The sequence below is a fragment of the Trachurus trachurus genome (assembly GCF_905171665.1).
Source record: "Trachurus trachurus genome assembly, chromosome: 21".
Lineage (NCBI taxonomy): Eukaryota > Metazoa > Chordata > Actinopteri > Carangiformes > Carangidae > Trachurus > Trachurus trachurus.
In genome coordinates this window covers 17,177,069-17,194,521 of record NC_139899.1, presented here as the reverse complement: position 1 = coordinate 17,194,521, position 17,453 = coordinate 17,177,069, and the positions used below count along the sequence as shown (strand labels likewise).

Below are 17,453 nucleotides of genomic sequence, written 5' to 3'. Positions count from 1 at the left end.
CCCCTTTCAGCACCAAGAACAGCATTTGGCCAGGCATGCTAAAACACTAATTCAATTCAGTATTAACAGAAAATAACCTCAAAATGCCACAGCACAGCAAAAAATAAATAAACAGGTTATTGACACAGGAGCAGGAGTGCTGACAATGAAAGTCTATTTCAGATTTTATTGTTGTTACTCTAACTATTCCATAGTCAGATAAGCCATCTGAAGCCAACACATCGGTGGGCTGGTCAAAAAAATCTAAATTTCCAATATTATGCATAGCAGCAATAAAAGCCCTGTTGAGAAATAGAGGGTTTCTCTAAAAGTTACAGGACATTTTATTTAAAATTACTTCAGAAACTGATGAGTTTGTATTGATTTGTAATGCCATGAATGTAATGTGGCAACAGAAGCGGATGAAAACGAGGCATCATTCTGATACAATTATTACCATATCAGTTAGAGTTAATTAGAATAAAGGTAAATAAAAAGCCAGTTATTAAAGAAATAAGGAGTCATAGGAGTCCAACGTTCAGCTGACCAACCAATGGTGTAACTCACTCACTCACTCTGGTCCTATCAGAGGAATGTTGTTACAGAGCAAAGACAGGGAAAGTGGTGAAGTCAGCAGACTCATAGATGAAAGCGTCTTTCATCCAATGATATTTTGGGAGTAATGCCTCCAGCTTGTGTCTAATGAGCCAATTACTGTATGTTTATACGTTCCTTGTGTTGGGGAGTTGATGAAATACCAAACCATGCCTGCATGTCATCATCCAGGAACTGTTAACAGATTAAGTCCATTTAGATAGATGACTAATACTGTCTCTTCCTTTTTAATGAAGGTGTTATAATCTAGAGATAAACAATAGAATATTTAGGTAATGAATAAATAAATATAGTAATAAAAAGTCAGTATTTTTTCATTTATTAAAGCAGAAGTAAGCGATCCGGTCGTTTTGGCTAACTTCTTGTCAGCCGATGGAGTTAGCAGTCCCCGCCCTCGTCATGGATCTATTGGTCCTCGACCCTACGTCACACCACATTCACGCGCATCCCTTGGCTGCACACACAGAGAGGACCGCCCCTTTATGCCGTTCTCTCTCCTCATTGGATAAAAGTTGTAGGATACAAGGAAAGTTTTCTCCTCGGCTTACAGCAGAGCAGAGTGACTGACAGACCCGTGTTTCGGACCAGACACTCTATGTAAGTGATTGCCGTCGGAAGATATAACCATTTAAGACTTATATTAACACAAATATTCTGCTTACTTCTGCTTTAATGTATTTATGTATTTGTCATATTAAGGTCACTCATTTCAAACAATTACAATTTAGTTTGTTATGCTTTTATTTTCTATTTAATATACAGTACCTCTTAAGGAGAGTTTGACAAATGGCCAGCATTAGGTACACACTGCGATCACCCTAACATCCCCGAGGACTTGAGACGACTACCCTCCTTGCAGCTTTCACGTCTTGGCCTAATGGATTTACAATAAAACGACAGGACACTTTGTTCTGCTACAGGGCTGTTTTTCCTGGTGATTGCCCCCTGCTCATGAGAAGTTGCTTTAAGGGTTTCAGTTCACAGTATTGATGTGTTTGTTTGTGTATTTGCGTGCGTGCGTGCGTGCGTGTGTGTGTGTGTGTGTGTGTGTGTGTGTGTTCACTTACTGACAGATACACAGGACCATTATCTCCAGCACTCAGGCTCATGTGCTTAAAAGACACTCTTTGATTTTCCTACCGATTCCAGGGAGGCGTCATTTCTTATATTGTTATTCTTAGTTACATATACGGTTTGTGTTGATTGATAAAGCTGTGGCAAACTTTTGCAACAGCATTTAGTATTGTAACAACGATAGATTCAAACTTTATTACTCAGTGCATTGCTTTGAATGACTCTGTCCTATGATTACATCCTGTTATTGTTGATGCTATTGTTTCTCACGTCCTACTATCATCATGTTATTAACAGGGAGTGTAGACGTAACCAGGTGTCATTATTACCTCCATGTTAAAGTCTCATTTGCAAAAGTCTCTTGGGAATGAACTGACATCAGGCTGCAGGGTGGTGGGTCCTAGTGCTGCTGCTGCTGCTGCTGCTGTAGCAGGGTGGCGATGGGTGGGCCGTGTTTTTGTTCCATTCCAGGCTACACCCTGTTTTGCTTTGGCTCACATATGACCCAGTGATTGCATCAAGCGCTTGTTATGTAACTTAGAAGTCCCGTTGTAGTCGTGTCCACTCCACTGTTTTTTTTAACAATTATATTTTTATTGGTGGATGACAGCAAAATCAAACATTGTACAACACAACCATAAAGAGACAAACATGTAAACAATTACACAATGACAGCAACAACACAATACAAAATTAAATAGGGAGGGAAAAGGGCCAATGAATCCACCACTCCTCCCAAAGTTACGACAGTGATGATGTGTACTGAAACAGCAGGATACTAGACAATTTTGAACCAAGTGACACCCCATAGTAAAATTGCGTGAGAGTTAATATCATCATGGATGGAGATGTTAAAGGAGCTTTATATTGATCCAGAAGAAATTTGACTGTGCCCCAACATTTTAATTGAATATATTGTGTTTTATTACATATAAATGAATCACATCGTTTGATACTTGTGCAAGAAAATATAGTAAATCCAAATTAATTACTTTGTCAGTGTCTACTCACAGTATTGTAATAAAATGAGTCAGTGATTATACAAAATTAAAGCCAACAAAACTCTTAAGAGGCCACAGAGAAAAATAAGAAAACCTTTGAATGAAGATTATCTCAAGAGATGACATTTTGTCTGGTGGCTTCATGCCCAGCTGCAAACATCTGAATCACTGCCCACATGTGATTTGTTCAGCAATTCATAATGATCAGGAGAGGATGTTTTGTCCCTGTGTGCTCTTCTCAGAATCACAGCAACGGCACTGCAGTGTGTGTAGTCATCGAGGAAACATCCACATTTTGTACATGATATGCTACTTTTTCATCTGCACTATGGGAGTAGGAAGTATATTAAACTGCATTTGACCAGAAGGCACTTTCTCCAAAAACATCCTGTTGGTCTGCTGCTGGCAACCCAAAGTAGATGTTGCTCAACACAAGTGTTTGTTCTGCCACTAAAAAGGGCTCCGTTGGCCTTCCTGCTTGCACCCAAATGCCAGCTGGCACCAGGGAAATACATTTATATTGGTTTCCGTGGGACGATCTGCGTGACGCTGCAAGGTCTGAATTTCATTGAAGGACCAACCCAAAGAAATGTGAGCGCTGTGCCACGCTAATGTGGTGTTATCAGCCACATGGGAATAAAGTACCAGGGCTGCTGCGTGGAGAGGAAGTCTCTCTGAAGTTATCTCGTATTGCTGAAGTCTTGAGATGTCTGGAGAGGAAGTCCAGCATGGTACCAACTTAGAGATCAAAGTCAAGCGTAAAGTGGCATTACTCTATATGCACAATTAGCTACATAACAGGAAATGTCCAATGACACCAGTGGGTCATTGTGGGCTCTGTGCTTTAGCGTGCGTGGATAGGCCACGAGAAATAGTAAGTTGTTCCTGCAGAGTCTGTTGGCCAGAATGCAAAATAACTCCATGAATTTAACTTTGGATCAGTGGTACAGTGCATCAGGGAGTGTCATAATGTAAACATGCATGTGTTTTACAAAAACATCTGATAAAACTCTGTCCAGATTTGTGGTTAGGGGAAATGAGGGAGGGAGCACGGTGCATTATCTGCAGTGAGCACTCTAGACAAGTTGAAATGACATGTGTAATCCTTCATGTATGTTTCATTATCTTGCTTCATTTGTCAGTTTTCTGGAAAGCATTTACTCACTGTTTGAAAGGCTTGACTGAAAAGTATGCAGACAGGAAATGTGTGACTCATGCTTTCACCTGATGCAAAGGATTAACTACTATCTTTTATACACACAGACTCTGCATGTATTCAGGTGTGCCACTCTGGGTTTATGCCAGAGGGCAGTTCACATCAAGTCCTTCACAAAGACTCGCTCTGTCAGCTTTTATTAGGCTGGTAGGATGTGGCTTCATGATGCGCCAGACTAGAGGTGACCTGGTCTTCTGTCAAAGTAGGTCTCCCTTATTCCCACAGCTCTGCTCTCAGTGGTTGGCTGCAGGTTAAAATAAGGTGAAACTGTGGGAGTGTCGCAGTGGCCTCATGTTTAAGACTCGTACCATACTGTAAACACCACATCTGAGGGTGGGTTTCGGCTGCTGACCTCCATTGGCTGTCACATGCCTTTCTCCGCATGGTTGCTGTCTCTGTCTTTCAGTCTTTAATGATGGCCAAACACAAAAAGAAGCATTTTAACTTTGAGATAGTAAGGAGAAACATGAATTGATGGAGAAATACCCACAATGACAGGAGACATTTAGCTCCTACCAAAGGTGAAAAAACAGCTCTTCTTTAGTAATATATTATATATTGTTGCTTCCATGGGATTGTGTGTGTTACAATAGTATTCAATCCTGCGATTTCAATGTATGATAAATAATGTATGCCATCACTGGCCCTATGTGTCGTTGGTGGGGCAATATCTTCACCTTTGCTTCATTTTCTACAGCGCATTACTTGTTAAATAAAAAGATACCAATAATATTTAACCATTGCCTGCTTAGTCCACACACTTATAATGTAGATTGCGGCCAAAATCGAAAGCAGGTATTTAAATATTTCACATAGCCAGGGGCTACTGTGTTCTGTAACCAGTCAACTGTGGTAGGTGGAATTTGAGAAGAGGTGGGGGGTGTTTAGGTTTTGCATGAAGGGCACAGGGCAGGGAGGGCTGGTCAAGGTCTCATTAATATGTTGGGCCACGGATGGACTGTAATTAGGGCTGCAACTGACAGATCTCATTATTTATTCCTCTGCTGTTTGTCTGTTTTATCGATTAGACTATGAAATATCCATAAAATGTCTCAAAAATGCCCGGAAATATATTCTGTTGTAGCTCAAGAAGAAAAAGCAGATCATATAGCCTACATTTGAAAGGAAACCAGACAGTGTTTCAATATTGTTGTTTTTCACGGTTTCTACAAAATAAAACAGTATTTTTTTTTAAATCAATTTTATTATTTTTGTCATAAAATAAGTGTGGGTTTGTGGGTATTGATCTGGGTAGGTTATTGGTCAGTTTCTGATCAAACAAATGTCACATTAGAAGTTTTATCTCACAGATCACAATAAAAATGTGTATTCAAAGAATCCACTCATATTTAGGAGAAATATTCCAGTTGGTTTAATTCATTGTATGATCTTGAAATTTTACATCCTGCTGGTCAAAGTAATGATTTCAACGTCCATTTGATTGTTTTAAATGCGACTCTGTGTAAACGACCCTTTTTGTGTTATTTGTTGATATGAGAAAATATTCTTGATGCCATATTGATTACTAATCCCTGTGTGGGGCCCATGGGGGCATGTGACACTGGGAGGGGGAGCAGCTGCCCTCCCCCTCACCTTAAAGCTCAGGAGCAGGCGTGAAAAAATAACACCCTCCCCTGCTGTGGCCCACTGAGGAATCTGTAGGTCGGGCCCACTCCTAGGTGGGTCGACTTGGGCTGCGTCACGTTGGAATGCCCCTCAAGCAGTTGCATCAACAAGCAGCGAGACAGAAGCCAAATCTCAATTCTGTGATTACTAACAGTTTCTGTCTCAGCCCACGTGACGGTCCGTCAGACTGAGCACTAGGCCAGCAATGACAACTTGAGGGATTCATGGCCGCCACAGTTTGTGACTATAGTCTGACGTACTCGGAGAGAGCTGAATGCTCTCTTCTGCTGTCTTTATCTCAGTTTACCCACGTTGTTTCTGACTCGCCTGCTACAATCTGATGAGCTCAGTCTGGCATCTTATCTGTAATGTTTATGTGGAAGTCACGAGTTCTGTGCTCAGACTGTATATATTCTGCACATTCTTCAGACAGATTACCTTGAATGTTGCGGCCCTCATGTGACTGAAGTACCTTTTTTTTGTTGTCTCATTCTTTTCTAGTTTGTTGCTCCTGGTGATATTGAAGCCGTCTCTTATTTCAGCTGCCACACACAACGTGTGGACAGTCTCTGGCCGGACTGTAATACTTGAGGAATGTGTATCTTTTGTTTGTCTTTGTCAAGCCTGTGTCACTGTGCAGGTGGATAGTGTGAGGTCTGATAGCTTCATTGTCTGTGTGTGAGTTAGTGTGTGTGAGTGTGTGTGTGTGTGTTAGGGGGTTTGACTCCCCCAGGCTGCACAGCTGAGTGTAGGAGGAGCCACCTTCTGAGCCTGGGTGTGAGTCCGTTGCCCTCAGCCACAGCAGTCTGAGGAGGGAGGGAGAGCGTGAGTGAGCTCCAGTCTGAGAGAGACAGAGAGTTAGAGAAACTTCCCAAACTTTATCCAGCGCGAGGATTTCCTTCTGTTGGATATGCTGGCTGACCGCCTCTCTTTGGGATCTAGCTCGGAGATATTTCACCACAGCTGTTGACAATGCAAGGGAGGGCTAGTAAAGCTCCAAAGAAGGAGCTGGTCATTGAGAGTCCGCAGCAGTACAAGAGCTTGGCTGCAGCTGAGGCTGAGGTAGACACGGTGCCACAGGTGGTGGTAAGTCATTCAAGGACTTCATTTACATATAGTGTAGATGTATAAGACTTGTTGAGAAGTCTGCACTGGTTTGTCAAAGCTGTTCGTATGTACAAGTCCACCTCAGAGTGTACAGTGCTGTAAATGTTAAACCACAGTCATAAAGTTGCGAAGCAGGTGTCAGGTGTTCTGTCGTCTCCTCTTCACTGTATGTAACAGCAGCACCGGCTCAAAAGTCAAAATCTGCAGCGTTAGCACCGGCTCAGAGGAACGTTGAACTTCACCAGCACTTGGGAAGCAGCGAGCCATTTCCTTATGTTTGTTCTTAAAGATTACCTTGGCTTGTAAAAAATGTTTTATGTGGCTCAAAAGTCAACCCTGCAAGTCAGTGGACGGTTTAGTGCCCTGCAATGAAGGTGTCCGGTGGCTGGGAGCGTATACGGAGCCATCTGAGCTGTCGGCAGCAAAAAGATTTGATGTATCAGTGAGCAGGGAGGCACTACACTACACAGCACCATTGTTTCAGTGCTGTGAGAGGGTGTAGTGATGGGAGGAGTGGGAGCTGCGGTGAAACAGCTGCTTAGATTGCTGCTGAGTGGGAGTGGAGGGGATGGCTTCATGCATTTCTGTTTAATACCATTTAAAAGGTTGATACAATGATACAGATTTGGAACACACTTTTAAACTGTGTTCAGAGTTGATCACCAACAAAAGCACTGTGGCCTGACTGAGGGAGTTGGGGAATGACAGAGCTTTTGCTTGTGAATGCTCATTTTCTCACCGGGTGCTGAGTGCACTGTGTGGTTGACCACCTTCAGCCTCTCTGACAAAGCAGCGTGGAAAAGCCCAGAGGGGTTTGAGAGGGAAACAATAGTCAGCAACAACAGACTCCATCACTGCTGAGAAGAGGGCACGATCTTTAAAAAATGGGGTCAAATCTTTTGGCAGCTGCGTTATTAAAAATTCAGAATTGTCTGCCCAATGAAACTGCAGGGGGGTTTTAAGTGAAGCCTCTACCTCACCAGGTATTTGGAGAATGCAAGACTCTCTCCCTTTGTTTTTATGTGATGTCGTGGGAGTTTAACACGTCCCAAGGCTTGAATCCTGTCATTTGTGACAAGAACTCACTCTATTACAGAAGGTGTTTGGTAATTCTCTCCCCTCCCTCACCCTGCCTCCCTGGCTTGTCAGTGTTTCATTGTTTTTCCTAGGATTACACTACATCAGTGTACCGGATTTTCTGTATGGTCTCAGTGTCTTGTACAGGATGTCTGGCTGCGTTTTAGAGATGCAGAGATTTTAGGTATCTGATTAAGCGAGACGCAGACATACTCACAAACGCTCCTTATCTCTCTGACGTCCTTAATTCCTTTCCTGATTTACCTGTCCTGCCTGCTTTAATCTCTGTTGCTTCTCTCCCCTACGACAGAGGGTAAATGGTTCGCTGAAGTGAGAGTGCTTTTAACTTGAACTACATTTGTGTTGTGTCCAGATGAAGCTGTGAATAAATGGCCTCCCTGATAAAGTCACAACCTGCTTCAGCTGGCAGACTCGGTGGCACCATCTCCACTCCACTCTCTCTTTGAAACTGATACAAACTTGCTGCCCCCTCTCTCTGTCCTCGCCATGAGCTGGTGCTCTGTTATTAACAAAGCATTTTGCCAGAAACGTGTATTTAAGCAGGTCAACATCCATGACGCTCCCTCTGAGATCATGCTAGTTTTATCAGTCCCAGATGTGAGGCGTGCTGTCGCTCAGCCCTGCAGTCAGCCCATGTGTCACTGTTCATTTTCAACTTTTCTGACTCCCCTGCTCTTACATGTGTCCTTCTGTCCCATCAGCCACAAGCGCTGACAGCTTATTTTCCATCTAACCGCCACCGAATCTTCTTTACTGTAACATCATGCAGACTTTCTGACTTGATGTACCATCAGTCTGTAATCACCTTCTGATAGTATATCCACATCTGCTCTTGAACGTCAGCCACAAAACATAACATTTGCAATCTCAAGTTATCATCAGCTGTCATCCATCCGTGATTGCAGATCCTTAAGTTCACAAAATGAAATAAAAGAGGATGAAGGAGCTTTGTTTTATTCTCTAGAGGATTGTGTCTCTAACTGAAGGGGTTGTTTCCTCCTTCACTTCACACACGTCATGTTTGTGTGTTTGTTTGTTTACTCTCGCGGAGGAATAAGCTCATCAAGAACCTTCTCACTCCGATGCTGGATGTATTTTCTCTGAGCAGATGGAGCCCTGACAGGCTTATCATGGTGTATCTAACAAATAGCTCAGTCTAGAGTAATCTCTTTGCACTGCTGCTATGCATGTGTATGTGCTTCACCTGTTTTAATCTGATTGGTCAACTAGTGAACAACTGCATCTGGCTATAATAGCATAAAAATGTATGTGTACGCTGATGAAATTCTCTCTTAATGTACTTGCAACTTGTATTGCCATTATAGTGGATTGCATGCTTCGCTCGAGCAGCAGATGTTTCGACTAAAGACGTCATTGCCCTGGCATTGCTTTAACCTCTCCTCCTTTGCTCTTATTGAATGTTGTATTCATTTTCACTGTACATACTAGTCTCCAGTTATGAGCATAATATACAGGAGTGTGTTATGAGGTTTTACCAGATTGGAAGCTTCTTTTTTCAGCCTCTGTAGCGTGAAACCCTGACCCTATCCCATAAAAAGTTGAAGTCTTATCTGTAGTGACTCTGTGCTGAGTAAGTTTGCTCTATAAATCAACCGCAGTTTCACTCTCAATCAGTAAATTATACTTAATGAATGTCTGATGACAGGAGTGTAATGAATTGAGTAGAGATTGACAGTGTGCAGGATCCTTCGGTTCTTTCACTCCCACTCGAAGCTCTGTTAACCATGAACTGCAGCATGTTCAGTTTGTGTCTGATCTGGGGTTTTTGTGGCACGCCATTACTCATCTTTCTCTCTTTCTCTGTCGTTTCTCTACTGGATCTATCTAAGAAAGGCATTTCAGAAATGACATGCGCCAACTATTGGTTTTTTATAAACACTGTATGTTTCAATTCATGTTTGTTACATTTTGGAAGGAAATCACTTGCAAACTTACAGCAACGACTGCAGTAACTAAGAGTGCTTCTTCTGTTCTGTGTTCTCCAGGTAAAACCTAAGGTGATCGAGCCACTGGACTATGAAAATGTGCTGGTGCAAAGAAAGACACAGATCCTCAGCGATGTCCTCAGAGACATGCTGCAGTTCCCCCTGGAGGACTTCGAGGTGAGTTTCACACCCCGATTTATTCACGTTTTGCTGGGAAGCGTCACATTCACACTTAAAAAAATTGGTGCGAAAACTTACAGACGTAAATATGGCTCTGGGTATTGCAGCTGGGAATACTGGTGAGGCATAAGGTGTTAAGTATGGAAAATGTTAGTGTAGGTATTAATCTAAGTGGTAATAATACTGCCAGAGGTAGGGCTTTGATTTCCGGTGCTGTGTGGAAAATGAGGCACAAAAAATACTTTGTGTTAATGGTAGAAATTATACAGTTCGACTGCATATACAGTAAGTCATGAAAAGCCTTTTTTTTTCCAGGCTGTGCTCTATAGCCATACAAGGTCAAACTATTTATTGTTATCTGTCCGCCATCATTATTTACCCACCCACTTGCATGTTTTCTTTGTTGTATTTGTTTGGCCTTTGCAGCCTTTTCCTGCGGCCCAGGCGTGGCCAGTGTTGTGAGTCCTGGGTGGGGTCGTTCACAGAGGTTTTCCTTTTGTTTACATCCTTGCACGCGGTAGGGAGAGAGGGGTCAGGGGCCATCTGTTTAATTGGCTAATTCTGTCTCCTATGTTGTGACAGAGCAAGTGTTATCTCCAGTCACATTGTACAGGACGTACGCTCTCTCACACTTTCCACGTCGAGGGAATCTGTACATGGAAATCTGGCTCAGTGCTGGTATTTCAGGAAATGACACTTTTTCTTTGAAAGATGTTTGCACCTTAGAGTGTATCGTCAGATCTGACCCTGCCACTCTGTCTCACCGTCCAGTGGAAGTTTTACAATATCTGAGTTTTTATTGCCGTGAGATAAGTCTTAGTTTCAATGACCATGATGGTTTTAACACCTTTTGTCTGCACATTTACACACTGCAGAGTAAGGTAGCACAAAGAAGAGAGAAGTGAAATACTCAATGGTTCCTCTCAAGGTAGAGGGCTTGTTAATTAATTGATCATAAACCTCAACATCTGCAGCATCAACTCAGGATCAGATTTTTTGTTTGTTTTTTGTTTTTTGTTTTTTGTTTAAATCAATACCATCATACTCGTACATTATACTTTTATTATAAAACCAAGCAGCAGCATTTTCACAAATCCATGTTTGCCATTGAAAACACTGGCATTGTAAAAGGGTTAAAGTTCATTTGTGAGCATTAAAAGCTATAGATTCATATTTTTCACAACAGTGAGAGTTATTATGGTGTAAAAAGTTTCATTATGTGGTAAAAGTTATGTTTTGCAACTAAAACCACCATATAACCCAGATAACTAAATGCTGATTATTGCCCAATGGTGTATTTAGAGCAACTTTGACTTACCTTTTTAGATGATTCTCAGTCTCTTCACAGTATAAATTCTCATTGTTGAGAGACAGCACGGTGGAAAAGGATAAAAAGAGTTTCTAGCTTTGGGTTTGGCGCTGGATAAAGTCTGGGGTTGCTACAGTTTGATAGGCCTGGCAGCTGGGTGCTCAGTTACAGAGGGGCAGCCTTGACTCGGTCATCTCTCGTATTCCAGCCCGCTGCTATGAACATAACATACCAGCTTTACAGACAAACAGTACGTTGTCAGGGGCGGACAGGTGATTCTGACTGAGAAACATAAAAAACACAAGAGGCACAGTGATTGAACCCAACATCTGCTTCAGCCCTGCCAGACTCTTGTCCAAGCAATGGTTTAATCAGCTTCTGTGTCAGGGGGGCGTTCGGTGTGAGACGAGTGCAGTGGCCACTGTGTATTCAAACAGATAAACCTCAGTATGCAAGGAGTCAGTGCTAAGTATAGACAGCTACAGTAAAACACAGCCAAAACAGACAGAAGGAGCTCCTGTGTCTCCGTCTGTGTTATTTCTGTATAAATCCTGTTTTTGGCTTTTCCTCAGTAGACAACACTATCAGGTCTCTAGCTTATCACAGCTCCACTTGCACATCAAAAGTCATGTGTTGGTACTGTTCTTTTGTGAGCCAGTCTTCGTATCATCTCCATCTGGTTTTCATCTGAAGGCTGTTGGCATAAGACAGTTGTATGCAGGTCTCTGTGAGCTCCGTGTGCAAGGTTTCTGGAGAAATTTGTCCTGGATTACCAGGAGGGGGCCCATATTTCCTTTTCATCTCAATTTGAGGTGAACTCTAGACCCGTCCCTGTCGTAAAAAAAAAAAAAAAAAAAAAAACCACACAGATCAGGACACTGTTCACTTTCCTTTTCGTCAAACTCTTCACAGTTTCCAAAAGGTCTTGAATAATCCCCACATGTATTTTTGTTATTGTCAGCCAGTCCCATGAATCCTTCAATATTTGCTGACTCTCAGTACTTGTTGAAATTCCACTTTGGTCCAAACTGAAATTACTCAACAATAATTTGATGGACTGCCATGAAATTTTGTACATTGGGCATGGTTTCCCCCTTTTCCACCCACACTACCATGACATAAACATTGAGATTTTTCCAGTTCTTTATCTTATGACCAAGTACCTGTCAGCCTCAGCTCTACTTTGTGTTTAATGCGAATAAGCACATGTTAGCATGGTAGCATGCTAAATAAGATAAATGGAGAACATTGGCATTGCAGATTCAAGCTTTTAGCTCAAAGCACAACTGTGCCAAACTGTGCTCTTCTTTTTTCTTTGCCCTGTACCATAGAAGCAAAACCTGAATAATCTATTAAAAACAGGGTGTTGTAGTTTAAAGCAAACAGGAGTAGGCTAAACCATGTTTACTCTCAGATTTGACAATATGTGAAAAAGTACACGTTGAACAGAGAATAGTAGCAGTGCTAACCTCAAATTGTGCCAAACAGAGTAGATACAGGCTCAAAGAGCTGCTGTCATGACTTTAGGAAAAAACAAACAAACCTGAGCTATTAAAAAAAAAAAGGTTTCTGCAGTTTTAAGCAAACATTTAACAAACATGAGTAAAGTGTATTTGTTGAGGACAACATTTACCCTCAGATGTGACAGGCTAGTGAGTGTTTATAGCAGCAATACTGTTTATGTGGGCTACACTCAAAATAAACTGCAGAGGTTTATGTTCATAGAGGAACACGGTCTGATTCATGTGTTTTTTGTTTTGTTTTTTTACTTTTTGGACTAGAGTGGATGTCTATGGCACAGAGGATACAGCTTGTGGCTACATATAGCCCACTGTAGGCAATAGGCTACTTAGGAGGGCTGGTTCATTGTTGGCTGTGTTGTTATCAGTTCAGTTCAGGTTAGCTTGTGAAAGGAGAATTATTTTGGAATAAGATGCTGATGCGGTGCCACTAAGTACAACATCCCATGCTAACTTAGACCTTAGTTCACCAGAGTATCCGATGGTTCTCCTCTGCGACTTGTATCCCAATTAAATGCTTCCTGTTGCCCACTTCCTGGCTCCCTCTTACCTCCATGCCTGTTTGTTTCTCCTGCTTGGATTGTAGAGATTAACATCTCCTCTGCAGGAAACCTGGCTAGCAAAGAGGAAAGGGAGACTTCAGGTTTTACAAATACAAACCCGGTGAGGAATTTGTCGTAGTTGACACAACCACGACTCAGTCCAACACCAGATACAAAGTCATTTAGAGGCAGGACGGGGAGGGGCGAGGTTTGACAGCAATATTGCATTAATTCAGTGATCATTGTTATTGTATGAATTTTTCCATTTCTAATAGTATTTGAGCATGGTGCATTAGCAGTGAGAACACTACTACTACTACTATGATGTTTTCACATGGTTATATATATGGAGTGTTCTTTGTAGAAGCTGCAGTTATGGTGTGATTCTGTATTGAATTTTGATCATTAGTTTAACATATTTCTTATCAAAATACTTTTCATTTCAGTGAAACATGTTGGGAAAAGATAACCACAGTATTGTCTGCATCCTTCAGTATCATAGAAAAATCAGCTGACACAGCTGACGAGCACAAAACCAGAATTCACTCGTTTTCCTTTTATCTCCATCAGCTGAAAAGCTATCACTTAATGGTCGTACTTCTATTTCAGTCTTGTTCACAGGGATTATGTGTGATCAAATGCACTTATTTTTACAGTCTGACTTAATCCTCCTGTCGAGACCTAATGGTGATGATGCTCGTTGCAGCGCTTCAAGTTTAAATGGAGCTCCAGTTTTTCACACAGCTGCTTTTTCAAAAAAAGAGAAAACTATTTTAGCAGACATCAGATACCACGACCACATCTCCTTCACAACAGTCCTATTTGGAGGAGTTGCAACAGATGGAAGTTAAGAAGGGAGTGTGAAGTTTATTCATGTTTGGATATATTTTTTGCCACAGCTCCTTTCTCTATCAGTAATGTGATACAAGTCATTTCACTGCTGTGGTCCAGGACAGTGTTTGTATTTCTTTCTTGACAAGACATCTCAGTGCAGTAACTGTCACGAGGAATCTCCATTTAAATGAGATATCGTAATTCAAAAGTTGGAACTGAGGTGAATTTATTATTATCTGTGCTATAAATAACAGTGAAAGAATCAGTTACATAACTCCTGAGTTTGGTTTGATGTTACTGTGCCTTCTTGTCAGGAGTGGATAAATAAAAAGGAAAGATATTGATTGTTTTTCTATCAAATGTTGTTTTTCCCGTGATCAAAGTCTTTTACCATAACCATCTTATTAACCCTGATTTTTGTTTCTGCTGTGAGATCTGGCTCCAGCAGTCTGAACCTGTTGGTCCTCAGCTAAAGCTTTTAAAAAAAGCAGTCGAGGTGCTGAGGCCCTGATTACTCTCCCAGTGACTGTACAGTGGCAGAGAGCCAGGCTCAGGGTGTGTCCATGGGTCCTGGGGCTGAATAGTATGGACAAGCATCCTGCCTCCCTCACATACCGCCTCTTTGAACCCACAGAAAGTCATCAGTTTGTTCCCCAGCACAGAATAATATTTAAAAGAACAGCCGGAGCAACTGTGGCCAGCTGAGACCACAAACTGTAATACCGGGAAAAGGTGTCCACTTTGAGAAATGCCTCCCACATTTTGTTTCAATTTCGCTTTTACAGTGTTGACAGTGTGTTGTGGTCTGTTTGTTGTAATTTGCCTGCTCTGTTTCTCTTGTTGAATAAAGTCTTTCTTTGTTTTACAGATTTCAACTTTGAGGCGGCAAGGGAGAACGCTGTACCCCACGGTGCCTGAAAATGCAGAGAGGGAGGCCCAGAGCCTGTTTGTCCAAGAGGTACACCGATTCCAACGGAAAAAAGCACAACTTTTCCTAATCAGCTTATTCGTATGAGCAATGGGGTCCCGAGACTAATGGGCATTTTTCTGCCAAAGTTGGTTATTTTAAGCAGCGTTTTAGTCAATATCTGGCACCAGATGAATATCAATTAGGCCTACACACCCACACATTCCTGATGAAGCAAAAATGTTGAATTTTTAAGTACCAAACTCTCCCTTTTACAAATAATAAACAGTATATAGAAAAAAGCGAGCTGGCTGGAGCCAAAGAGGCAGTCTGAGGCACTCTAAATGTAGTGTAATAAAAATCCTTTATTTAACAGGAATGGACCAACGCGTTTCGACACTTACACGTACTTGACCCTGAAGATGACAATGTAAGTGTCGAAACACATTGGTCCATTCCTGTTAAATAAAGGATTTTTATTACACTACATTCAGAGTGCCTCAGACTGCCTTTTTGGCTTCAGCCAGCTCGCTTTTTTCTACATTTTTTTTAGTCTTGATGAACACCTGTTTTTTTACAACCTACACTTGTTTACATTTCTCCTTGGACCCAGATTGCAGCACTCTCAATTGCTTTGTTTCTAATAAACAGTATATCTTTCAAAACCTAAAATTTGGTTATTGCTTATGAAGTCACAAAAATGTAATTTTCTATTATATTATATTTTATATTTTAATTATTATATTGATAGTTTACACATTAAAATAATACAACTAAACCTATATTCTATTTTATTTTCTGGAGTTGCATTCCTAGAGAAATACATAGTTTTAATATTGTCACCCTCTGTGTCATTTGGTTGCCTGTTAATGACGTCCGCTATGCGTATGGGTCAGTGTTGTGGTTGCCTGCCAGAAGCTCAAATGGACTTTCATCTTGTTTTAAGCCATAGTTTCGATCATTTTCAACAAAATATTTTAACCAGATGAAGGATTTTAGTGATCATACATCTGGATCCTAAATCAGCAGACAAAAGGTCAGTTAAATTTTATTCAGCTCAGCTCTACCACTAGAGACATCCTATCCTGAGTCTGCTGAACTGTGAATTTGATAATTTTGATAGAAACTACTGTGGTCGAGTCAGTGTGCAGGTTGGTATTACCATTACTCAAAAAGACACATAAAATACATAAAATTCATCCATATATGAGACATTAAAGCAGATGTAAGCGATCCGGTCGTTTTGGCTAACTTCTTGTCAGCCGATGGAGTGAGCAGCCCCCGCCCTCGTCCCTACGTCACCACTTTCACGCGCATCTCCTTGGCTGCACACTAGAGGCTGACACGGGAGTGTTTTTTCAACCCCGTCCTGTCCCGCTCCCGCTCCCGCAAAAAAATTCCCGTTCAAATCCCGAATAAATCACTCCCGATCCGGTCCTGTTCCGGTTTTTTTCTATTTTAGAACACAGTCGTCATGTAAACGATTGTGCTGACAGACGGACCCCCCCCCCCCAGCGCACTGCAGGTTGAATGACAGACAAACCAAGCCGGTAGATGTGTTGATGCCACATACCGTCTTGTTTTGTTGTCACTGAACACGGGATTCACGCGGGAATCCCGTGTCCCGCGGGAATCCCGAGAAAATGTCAGCCTCTACTGCACACACAGAGAGGACCGCCCCTTTATGCTGTTCTCTCTCTCCCCATTGGATAAAGGTTGTAGGATACAAGGAAAGTTTTCTCCTCGGCTTACAGCAGAGCAGAGTGACTGACAGACCCGTGTTTCAGACCAAACACTCTATATAAGTGATTTGTCGGAAGATAGAACTATTTAAGACTTATATTAACACAAACATTCCGCTTACTTCTGCTTTAAGTAAGAAAGTTTAAGCACTATAACTAATTAAACAAATATCAACAGGCCATTTGATCGCAGACCTTAATCTGGTACAAGAGTCCAGGATGTGTGAGGAAAGTATGTCACCTGTAACTACACCACTACACTGTAAAATAGTGACACTAATGTGAGTCGTTACCCAGTTTGCGGTATAATATTAGCTCTCACGTATATAGCACGTCAAAGCAGATCAGGAAACCGCTTTATTTCATGTGTCCCACTAAACACACCATCCATCTGACTTTATGCATAGACTGTTGCATAAATGGTAAATGGGCTCATTACAGCTCATTACTGGAGCCAACTGGACTGTTTGTACTGTATTTCCTCAGTAATATCTTTATGCCTGGAGAACCAAATGATAAAGTGCAATTATTTTCTGCTGTTTGCAAATATATCAAACTCCTGCTCATTTTCTGTCTTCTTTGGTTTATACATGTGTCTGTCTGGGTTGAGTCATGCACATACCGCCTATCCAGTGGTGTGGTTGTTCCAAAACAAGTTATAAACACACACAGAAGTTCTTAAGATGTGTGAATTTAGTAACTTAAGTACAATGGGATTGAAAAAAAGCCATTTTCCAGTAGGTGCGGATAAATTGAT

General features: G+C 41.6%; 1 protein-coding gene across 10 annotated transcripts in view; it reads left to right on the top strand.

Annotated features, from left to right (window-relative positions):
• The window catches only part of LOC311004509 (dedicator of cytokinesis protein 9), a gene marked incomplete at its 3' end in the record, with an annotated part of 82,021 nt that overhangs the window by 27,417 nt on the left and 37,151 nt on the right, over positions 1-17,453 (top strand). For 7 of the 10 annotated variants that reach the window (XM_083996591.1, XM_083996597.1, XM_083996593.1 and 4 more), the window contains exons 2-3: positions 9,723-9,839; positions 14,916-15,005. In XM_083996591.1, coding sequence (XP_083852717.1) covers positions 9,723-9,839; positions 14,916-15,005 — 207 coding nt within the window. Of the gene's footprint in view, positions 1-6,330; positions 6,598-9,722; positions 9,840-14,915; positions 15,006-17,453 lie in introns of those variants that run through there. The other 3 variants (XM_083996594.1, XM_083996592.1, XM_083996599.1) reach the window with 1 other exon arrangement.